General features: G+C 37.0%; 1 protein-coding gene across 1 annotated transcript; it reads left to right on the forward strand.

Moving 5' to 3' along the window:
- Positions 1–8,858: 8,858 nt before the first annotated feature.
- NTF3 (neurotrophin 3) lies at positions 8,859–9,632 on the forward strand (the record flags this gene model as incomplete). Its single annotated transcript, XM_084298242.1, has 1 exon — positions 8,859–9,632. The coding sequence occupies one exon, from the start codon at positions 8,859–8,861 to the stop codon at positions 9,630–9,632; it is 774 nt and encodes a 257-aa protein (XP_084154368.1).
- Positions 9,633–11,531: the final 1,899 nt, after the last annotated feature.

Raw genomic sequence — 11,531 nt, forward strand, 5'->3', positions numbered from 1 at the left:
TTACTTCGCCAGAGTACAAATTTTTAATTTCTAATTTCATTCTCATGTTATAATTCTCTGCAAATGTTTTCTATGTCCATCTCCCAGGCAGAGACTATATTTCTCTTTGCTCACTGCTGTTCGTATGCCCTCCCAATTGAGCTGCAAATTTAACTGATATTAACAATCGGTAATGAAAAGACTTTGTCAGCCTATGTTATGCACCACCATGATTCAGTTCTGGTGCTTTCTATTTTTTTCTTCAAATGACTTCTAAAAAAAAAAATAATAATCTTTTGTGTTTGCAAAATTAGTACCAGCCTAGTCAAGTCATTGGAATTTACTGATTTAACTAAGGATTTGACCTTTAGATTTCTTGTTACTTTGGACAGTTTTCAGAGCTACACAGTGAATAATATGTAGAAATACTTTTGCAGAAATTGTTTACCCCAACTACAGCTTTAATTCTTTGTCATGACTAAGATGTGGCTGATTGCTCTTCTCAGATGACATTGCTTTTGTTTCCTTGCATTTCATGCTTGTCATCTATTGACCAAACTCCCATACAACATTCCAGATGGGCTTTCCTAATCCAGGCAGCACAACATGAAAACACATGGTCTGTTTCCCAACTTGCAGCAGGATACCTGTATGACCTTGAAAACGACTTTTGACTTCTTTGTTTCCAGTCCCTTAAAAATGGGAACGAGCACCCTTTTTACTTTGTCTGTATGAACCAAGATAAATGCTTTCAGAGTGCTCAAATATCAGTGACATGTGAATGGTAAAAGAAAACAGGATGATTTACACTTAGAACATTTATGGAAATACATTTGTTAAGATGCCTCATTACTCTCAAAACAGACAGGCATCTCCCACATAGTGTGCAGGGATTAAACTACAATGTTGTGATGCTTTGTGTGGAGAGAGGAAATCTTTAGTTGTGCTGTCTTATCAGGGCAAAAACAGCCAGCTCTTTGAGGGAGAAAGCAAAGGATGTCAAAGTATATACATAGGGTAACAAAATGCAGGTATCATTCCATGGGGTTCCTTATTTTGCAGATGTAGAAACTCATGAACAGAGATTTTGACTTGACTAAGCTTTCCAATACATCAAAGGAATCAGGATGCCACCTTCCTAAAATGTTGCCCTAACTTAATATACAGAAGAATTACTCAGCTGGTTAATGAAAAAGTATACTGTGACAATCTGGGCAGAGGCAGACAGGTATAAGCAGCATGTCACAAAAATATCAGTGAGGAAAGAAATTAAAATAGAAGAAGACCAAACTTAGCCTGAGGAAAAGTCTTCCTACTTCTGTAGTCAATCACAGACTCGGAGGTGTAGCTAGTGTAGTTGATATTGTACCAGACATTATTAATAGTCAAATCTCTTGATGGGATTGCTAGAGGATGCTGGAGAGTGTCAAAAGCCCCTGGGAAGTCTTGAATGCGCTGAACTCCAGACTATGTCAGTGGCAGGGAAAGAAGGTACAGGGCAAACATGTAATAACATTGTACAAGGTGTGAAAAGCAGCTGTTGTTCCAAATAAAATGAGGTAAGCACTGAAGAACTGCTCCTGACCTTTCTCTTGGAAGTGAGCAGGTACATGTAAAGTGATCACATTTTGATTTCCTAAAAGATATGTTTGTGGAAAGTTCACATGTGGACACACATGCCATTGCAATCAGCTGTATCTGAAATGAGCCAAGATTGCTGCAGTTCTACACAGTGCCTTTCACTATTCAGAAACCAGTTTACCCCTCGCAGCAAGACTTATCACAAAACTGTCCCTCAGAAAGCTGTCACCAGTTGGTTAAACTTTCTGTAATGACTGTTGGGTCATGGTCGCAACTTTAATCATAAATAGCAATGCATATTTATTCAAAGTGCAGATGAATTTTCATACTTGGTTGTACAACGGTCCTGCTATTTAAAGAGGAAATGTCAGTGACCCAGTAGGCAGCACTCCATTTCCATAAGAGATTAGGTCTATACATGTACCTTTCACTGGAGCTTACTGGGGCTCAGTGCTTGGATGTGTGCTCTCTTGAAAATGGCCCTGAGTAATGAATAATTAAAAGCAACTGGCCTGCTGTGGGGCTGTAAGAAACTATGGTCCTTCCTCAGATATGTTGTGCTTCCCCATTTCCCAGCCCATCTGCAAAAGGAATGTATTGTCTTCAACTTCCTTCACTGTAGCTTATAGTTTGGTTGGCCCTGAGAATGGGGGGGTTAACAGTAAAAGCTGCCATAACACAGTCCCACTTGATTTTGTCTCTGAATTCTTAGGCATCTTAATATGTCTGGCTCTTGTGAAAGCTTTAGCTTGAAACTGTATGTGTTGAAATTTCTCTGTCTTGAGAAGTGGAAATGTTCAGGAGGGTCATAATATCTCTTGGGGCACTCACCACTCCACAGCAATCTACCTTAATAAATCCTTCTACAGGCACATATTGTACAATAGTCAATTACTATTCTGAAATATGGGACAAAATTTAATGTACAATTGTTTCACATTCCACCTCCTGTCATCTGAATATTCATGACATATTGATGTTTTTCATTCTGTACATTTTCACTGTTTCCTGAAGAACGGAAGGAAAGGATTGCATTTCTTCTCAACAAATATATTAGGATTAGGGAATCAACAGGGCACTCTGCTACTAGTTGCTTTCTATGAGTTTGTGAGAACAGTGCTTAGCAAGCAATGAGAATAATTACACTGTCATCTTTGGCAAAAGCCTGAATAAGCTGTCAGCTACCACAAATGATCATTAGTTGCTTGGTCTGAAGAACAAAAACTGCTTTTAAAATTTTCAGAAAGTGCCAAGTGCTTCAAGCTGACTTACATAAATCATATTACATTCAATGCTAAATGCAAAATTCACCAGTCACTTTTGCTTCTATTCCAGATCCTCTCAGCAATGACTTAAAAGTAAATACTTAGGCAGTGTCTCACAGTACTAGGATTTCATTGTTTTCACAGCACATATTAAATGACATTTTGCTTTTCAGCTGTGTAGACTGTTCAGAGACTGATCAAAATAAATCATTACAGATTTATTTTTTTTTTTTGTAATTACCACAAACAAAACAAAACAAAACAAAGCCTCCCAACAGTATGCAAAGCATTGGGTCTGAAAAGAGTGGAAAGTGATTTGCCAGAGTCTATTGGGGATTTCATTTCTTAATGGAAGCAATAGGTAAGTTTATTTACTTCTCCTAAATTTAGACCTTCTCTGAGACACCTAGATTAGATAACAATAATACCCTGCCAACACCACAGGAATATAAACCATTAAAATCGAGTAAGCTACACTAAGCAACGTTTGCAATGTATAAGGATTTCTTTTCCATAATGTTTGTTTTTAACTGCTGTGCCATGAATGCCAGCAATCTCTAAGTCAAACCTCTCTAAGTCAAACCTGTTTAGTGCTTTAATAGCTTGCTCTATACTACAAGGATCTGTTAGCTTTCCCGCCATACCATAGTATATGCTCCCATAAATCCTCTACACCATTCATAACATGTAATCGTCACTTAGTTCTATTACTAGTTTCTTTAAGATGCTCTTGATGACACGTTTACAATCACTTTTGAAACCTGGGCTAGTATGTCTGAGTAAGGGGGCACTGACACTGTGCAAAGTGACCAACTTGAAGAGATTAATATCTTCCTACCTTGATGTATAATATTTTTCAAAATTTCACATAACAGAGTGTTTTCTGACCACATTTAATAGCTGCTTTGAGAATCATGTACCCTCCACCCCCATCTTTTTTAATCATCTCTAGCAAGAGTTCAGCAGTAGCTTGAAGCATCAAAGGTATACCCCAAATATCCAGAAAGCTACACAGAATAACAGCATGAAAGCAAACATGATCTAAAGCTTCTCAGCAACTCAGGAAAAATAGCTTCCTGGAGTGTGACAGCAACTCTTCCCAAACTCCCAATACATGGAATAGAAAAGGAATTGGAAGACACAGGAGGCAATAAGCACAGAGTGAGGCAAGTTATATACCATTATGATCAGCCACGATTGAGTTCCCAGACAAATGATGAGTTTTTCATAAACTGGTAGGTCAACAAGGGATACATTTTGATGTAAATCCAGAAAAGGTAATAGATCAATTCTTCTGGATCCACACTGAGATGTCTAAACTCTTCTACAATCACACAATATCTAGGCCAGGTGTGTAGTAGATAATGCACAGTAAGATAATTATACTGGTATAAGTGGGTATGTGGTTATATCAGATATATACTTATGATCCACTTAAATCATGCATTACGATACACCTTACTGTTAAGTAGGCCATATGTCACAGCTGACCTGACAGCTTATGAACACGGAAACTGAGGTCAGGTACTCTAGCACAATCAAGTATCAGGCAGAAAGCAATGGGAAACACTCACTAATCAGGATCTTATCTATTTGTATCCAATAACACTACTTAATCTGTTACTTAACTATGGATTGTGCTGTTGCACTGAGCTCTTATTCAGATGTCACCATGGAAATGCTTGCCTATGCCTATTTGGGGCCCAGACTCTAAGATTAGGAATCTGCTCTGCACTTTCTGTAGCACTTTAAATAGTATTGTGTCCATCTCTAGGACTATTCATCACACTTACTTGACTGTAAACACTCTATGAAAACACCTGAAATGAACCTTTTCAGGGATTTACATACAGAACATTAAAGAACATCAAAAAACAATAAAAATATCTCAAAATGTTCATTAATAGAAAATATTTGATAGAAATTATTTGGCAGTTTAATTTCAATAATAATAATAATGAGAAAACTAGGAAAAAAAATGATGTGAAGGTCTATATTCTTGGGGGATTTTTATACCATTCACCAAATGATTAAAAAAATAACTATATTTCATGTGCTGTAGTAGCCTCTGCCGATGTTCATACGAGTCTATGCCCCAGGAGCTGGGCAGTTAAGTCAGTCTTCTTTTAGGTAGGATACCTCAGTTGAAATCTTGCCTCTGAATGCAATTCTCGTCTGTAGATAACTTACTTCCTGAATGATAATGAGTAAGCATTGTTTCTGTTTTGTGAATTGTATTATATATTTTTTGATACATGTCCAGAAACATCATAATGATTTTCTTTGCAAATAAGAAATCATAAATACTTTATGTTTTACATTTTTCTCTCCTTGTTACCAATTATTTATTTATTTTAACAACAAAAAGGTGACAATTTGCAAATTATTATCAATTTGGGCACAAATTTCTGTTTAGGCCAAAGAGTCATTTATCAAAAAACAATATTGCCCATCCCTACAAACCGTTCCACTTTTAAGGCGTGAAACTCAAACAAACCCAAAATCATAAACCATCTGCAGTTTCCTAGTACTGTCCATTTTTTGTAGCCAGAGTAGTGCCTACAGTATATTCGGAAGTGCTAGATTTCAAGGGCAATCTAATTTCAATTCATGGACTGGAATTTCTGAACACACCTCTTATTTTCATCGCTAAATACACGTCCTAGGTGAACTGTATCAGAGTAACCCCCTGAAAACTGTAATCTCTTTTACCCAATGTTTGCATTTTCTTTCCAAATTTTGCACACCAAAACATTTCAAAAAACTGCAAAGATTGGTTCTGAAACATTTTAACTTTTGCAGTAAATAATCTGCCAAGACTAAGTTAAACTATAAGTTAAATTTCAGAGTACTTCAACACCCCTCCCACCAAATCACCATTTTACTTTAGGTTAAGCAAAATATTTTTAAACATTTTTTTCCATTAACATGGTTTTGCCATGGACAGGAAAAAACAAAAACGCAAAACAGTTTATTTGAACTGCTTTAATTATGAACTCCCTGACCCTTTCTTTTCGTGTTTAGCATGACATTAAGGAGAGTCTGCAGGAACTCCAGTCTTACTTTTCCCACCTCATCACCTGCTCCAACTTGTGTATTTTGCTAGTGCCACTTAGTTTTGAAACTAAGCAGATCAGTGATTACATGCAGCTGCAAGCTGGCATGAATAATGCTTTCAGCTTTTCAGCTGAGTATTGTCCAAGCTTTGCTCACCATCCTAAGGCCTTGTGTCATACGTTGTGTAGGTTAGCTTCTGAGTACTATAAGACATGTGCTTTAAAATATTTTTACTATTTTATAAAGAGAATGATTTAATGAGGGAAGACCAAATTGCACAGGAAAAGGTCTTTTTTTTTTTTTTTTTTTTTTTCTATCTCTTTCTTGGCTCTGAGAACCATCTACACTAAGTTACTAAATTAGTATTCATTTAGGTATGACAGTAACTGTATAGTAACTGAAATCTTAGATTTTTTTTTCAAAGCATAACTTTTCTGCAAGCAACAGTCTAGATTTAGGTGAACTCATACTGTGACAAACTGAGAATGGAGAAAACACATTTCTTATCCATAAAAGGACAGATCACACATCCAGAGGGTAGCTCTGATTTTGCTGCAGTTCTAAACTATGAAGTGGGGACTCACTGTTGCTCTGTTGCTGAAAGAAGTTTTGCTGATAGAGGATTTCCCAGTAAAACCTTTTTTTTTTTTTTTTTTTTTTCCCTTCTTAAACAGAAAATGGTGATTTGTTGAAGTGCAATATTTTCTGTTTAAGAAGTCTGATTTCTCTGCAATTTCATCTGGGAAAACACAAAGTACCCAAAATGTTGCCAGCAGGCCAACAGAGGTGAACCTTCACCTCAACTGAGTACCAGTACTGAGGCTACATCTGGAGTGGTGTCCAGTTCTGGGCTCCCCAGTACAAGAGACATGGATATACTGGAACAAGTCCACAAAGATGATTAAGGGAGGAGAGGCTGGCTGAGAGATCTGGGACTGTTCAGCCAGTAGGAGAAAAGCTCAGAGGAATCTTACCAAAGAGCAGAAATACCAGATAGGTTGGAGTAGAGAAGATGGAGCCAGACTCCATTACGGGCATTCCATGAAAGGACAAGAGGCAATGGGCACAAACTGAAGTATATGAAATATTACTGAAACATAAGACGCTTTTTGTTTTGTTTTGTTTTACTGTGAGGATGATCAAACACTGGAACAAGTTGCCTAGAGGGGTTTTGGAATGTCCATCCATAGAGATATTCAAAAAATGACTGGACATAGCCCCATGCAAGCTACTTTAGCTGACCCTGCTTTGAGCAAGAGGATAGAACTAGATGATCTCCTGCAGATCCTTACAACTCCAGCTGTTCCACAATTTTATACCTCTGTGCCTTTATTCCAGAGTACTAGCAGCTTGACTCATGATGGACTTGTTTGCAGAGTAGGAGAACCAAGTTCAAGACTGTTTTAAGTCATGTGATACCATCCAGGGCTTTCCACATGGTATGAGAGTGCTGTAACATAAGTTTGATATTTTCTTCTTCAATCCACTGCCTGTGCAGCAATTCCAATAAAACCGGTGTGCTTCAAAGTAAATGTTTTGCTTCCATGATTTGGTATTTTACAATAAATATTATTTTCATTTAAATGCAAGTGCAAATACACAAGGGAAAAAAAAATAAAAAAAAACTCCTTAGACAAATGTTCACAGTTCTTAACTACACAAACAGTATGCAAACAGTATCACAGAAGGATTTAATCAGAAATGCCCAAAGAGCTTGTAGAAGATACTCAGAGGCTAGAATTAGAAGGACACTACAGGAATCCATATAGAGCAGAGCATAACAAAGTACATTACAGAGAAGAATCACAGAATCACAGAATCACAGAATTTCAAGGTTGGAAGAGACCTCAAGGTCATCGAGTCCAACCTCCAACCTAACGCTAACAGCCCTCCACTAAACCATATCCCTAAGCTCTACATCTAAACGTCTTTTGAAGACTTCCAGGGATGGTGACTCCACCACTTCCCTGGGCAGCCTGTTCCAATGTCTAAGTAGGCTTTTAGATCTACAGTTTTCAAAATCTTGGTCTTGAGTTCATTTGATCTATATGAACAAGACTCTTCAATTTCATGTTTATTTATTTATTTATTTATTTATTTACAGGGGGGTTGGGGGGAGGGGACAACTGTACTCCTTCTGTCCATTAATATTTCTACAGCCAGTTTCACTCCAGTTCATAAAGATGTAATGAAGAAACTTCATTAAAAACAGAATAAGAAACAGGTCCCAGCCCTGCAAACAGCCACAACAAAATGTTCTGTGGATCTATCTGAACTTCTCACTTGTATTGCAAATCCTAACCATTTCTTTCTGAAGTTCAAAGTGTAAGAAACACCATTTTGCTGCTAGACTGTGTCCTCTTTCCTCAAAAATACTTTTCCTTATGAGAGAAAAAGAGCACTGTTGAAACACTGTGTTATTTCTCAGTGTATGATGATGCTCTTAAGGTAAACACATTTGATGAACAGAAATTTGATCGATCTGTGACATTTCAACACGTATAAATTGTGGCCACTTAACGAAGTCAGAACTTCGTCTATACCACTAGAAACTCTCTTACTCTGCTTAATCTCCTTACAATTTTGAAACTAAACCACTCAGCAGAATAGACTCTGGAAAAGTGACTTGGCCTCTATCCACTGATAAGAATAGCTACCTAACACTGTAGAGAAGGGAGCTAACTGAAATATCTGCCACTGTACAAACAATGAATAAAAGTGAGATCATCCTAAACGGTGCAAGAGAGATTGATTAAATCCTGAAAAAAGAAATCAAATTGTTGTATTTATTATAAAATAAAATGAAATAATATCTTGAAAGAAACACATAGTTTATCTGTATCTGTAAATTGTATAAGATGTAAAATATGTTAAAACAAATTAGAATTTTCATGTTTACAAAGCCTAGTAAAAATTATTTAATTGCATTTATATTGACTTTCTTTTTCTTTGCAGATCTTACAGGTGAACAAGGTGATGTCCATCTTGTTTTATGTGATATTTCTTTCTTATCTTCGTGGCATCCAGTCTACCAACATGGATCAAAGGAGTTTGCCAGAAGATTCAATAAATTCTCTCATTATAAAACTCATTCAGGCAGACATTTTGAAAAACAAACTTTCTAAGCAGATAGTAGATATAAAGGAAAACTATCAAAACACAGTGAAGAAAGTAGAGGCTCAGCAGGACGCGGATGGAGATGAAAATGTGAAATCTGACTTCCAGCCAGTTATCTCAATGGATACAGATCTCCTAAGGCAGCAGAGACGCTACAACTCTCCTCGAGTCCTCTTGAGTGACAACACACCGCTGGAACCACCACCGCTGTACCTCATGGAGGATTATATTGGAAATTCAGTGGTGGTGAACAGAACCTCTCGGAGGAAAAGATATGCGGAGCACAAGAGCCACCGAGGGGAATATTCCGTTTGTGACAGTGAAAGCTTATGGGTCACGGACAAATCATCTGCTATCGACATTAGAGGACACCAGGTAACTGTGCTGGGAGAAATTAAAACAGGCAACTCTCCAGTTAAACAATACTTTTATGAAACAAGGTGTAAAGAAGCCAAGCCTGTTAAAAATGGCTGCCGAGGCATTGATGACAAGCACTGGAACTCTCAATGCAAGACATCCCAAACATATGTTAGGGCACTGACTTCAGAAAACAATAAACTTGTAGGCTGGAGGTGGATAAGAATAGACACCTCCTGTGTGTGCGCCTTGTCAAGAAAAATAGGAAGAACATAAATCTGCATCTCTTTGATATATAAATTATTACTTTAAATTATATGATATGCATGTAGCATATAAATGTTTATATTGTTTTATATATTATAAGTTGACTTTATTTATTAAACTTCAGCAAATCTACAGTATATAAGCTTTCTCTCCCAATAAACAAGAGTAAAGGGTGTGTGCCTCTGCTGTGGGCAACTCTGGATTTTTTTAGACTATGTTTGTGACACTGCTTGTTGGCAGCATACCGTAACCTGACTGTAAATTCTGTGTAAAATCAGTATTCTTCATTCAGTATTGTCAAGCCAGTGACTGTCATTTAGTAAACTTGTTAAAAATCAGATCAATGTCAAGAGTTGTGTACATATTTATATCCCTTGCTCTATACATTCACATTTAATTGGATGCAGTGTTGACTCCTCACTGCCAAAATGAAAACCAAAATATGTGTTGTAGCCTGCAGCTGATGTCAATGTCAAAGGCATCAAGTAGCTGTAAAATACAATTTCTGTGTGTCATGCCAGTTTTGCCAATGAAATGACCATTTTCCCTCCGTTAGCATTTCAGAATAAATGCTAACAATCCAGCAACTGTTGTCTACATTTTTGAAGCACATTTGTTTTGCAACTGTTTCTAATGCTGCCAGTTAATACTAGAAACAACATTAAAAAAAAATCTAAAAAATATTTGTAACTAAGTTACTGAAGCCAAGAACCAATCTAAATTGATCGTTAATGTAATGCATAAAATATGATTTCTTCAGAATATAGTTTTTATTGTGATTGACCTCTTTCTCCTCACACTAATCTATTAGTTTCAGATTGAATTGCTACATCATTTCTGTTTGAATTTTTTAATTAGAAAAAAAGCTGCTGCTGTCTTAACATTAAAAGAGCCCTTGGCTAAAGAATTTTAGCAAAGATATGATATCCTGGAATGGATATCAAAGCCACACACCCATACAAAGCTGTTTGTCTACTTGACAACTCATTGCCCATTTTTAATGGAGGGAAAATATGTGTAGAACTGCTCAGCAAACCTGGTACCTTTCATAGGGACTTTTCGTGTGTGTGTGTGTGTTACCTTTCATAGGGACTTGTGCATGTGTGTGTGTGTGTGTGTGTGTGTGTGTGTGTGATTCATATTCGGGTAGTCCATAGTTACAATGAAGTTCTTCTGTCCCACTGGTGTGAGCTGTTACTTAGCACAGAGAGATATACTTGCATATACCTCAAACTATTTTTTTGCATTGTTATGTAGCTCCACTGGAGACACCAACAATTACACTGCTGAAAGAGATGGCCTATTATACATTATCTGTATTATGTCCTGGATGGTATCTTATTCCCACAAAGGTAAATTAGAGTCTTGTCATGGATATCAACAGAATTAAGATTGAACCACATATGTTATCTGTGCCTAAATAGATCTTAATCCATAATCAGGGCTGAAAAATGCCAGCCCTTCAAAAAAACATCTGTAGTGGTCTTTAGTTCTTGCGTTACATCTTTCATTGCTGTAACATGTTCAGCATCACAAATGAAAATGAGATCAGGGTACCCAAGAACATGTCAGTAGAGTGCCTTTAATCATATCATTTTCACTACTGGAGAACCAACTTCAAATCTGCAGCAGGTCATTAAAGGCAACAATTTATGTGATCTTCCCTAATCCCTAACAGAGAGCCTTACACATCATAGAACCACTGGGAAAGTGGACAAGTTACTCATGAAGCAAGGCATGGGAAAAGATGTGACTCTGAAAACCAGGTTGGAATGTGTAGGTACAATTTTGTAGTGGAGGCCATAAAAAAGTTTTTATGAGAACCCTCTCAATTTTCAACATGCAGTTAGGGTTTTTACCTCACATGAAATCATCTTGCTGGACTAAAATCTAGCTTTGGTTTTAGCA

This window comes from Netta rufina, assembly GCF_964035555.1.
Source record: "Netta rufina genome assembly, chromosome: 1".
NCBI classification, from domain to species: Eukaryota; Metazoa; Chordata; class Aves; order Anseriformes; family Anatidae; genus Netta; species Netta rufina.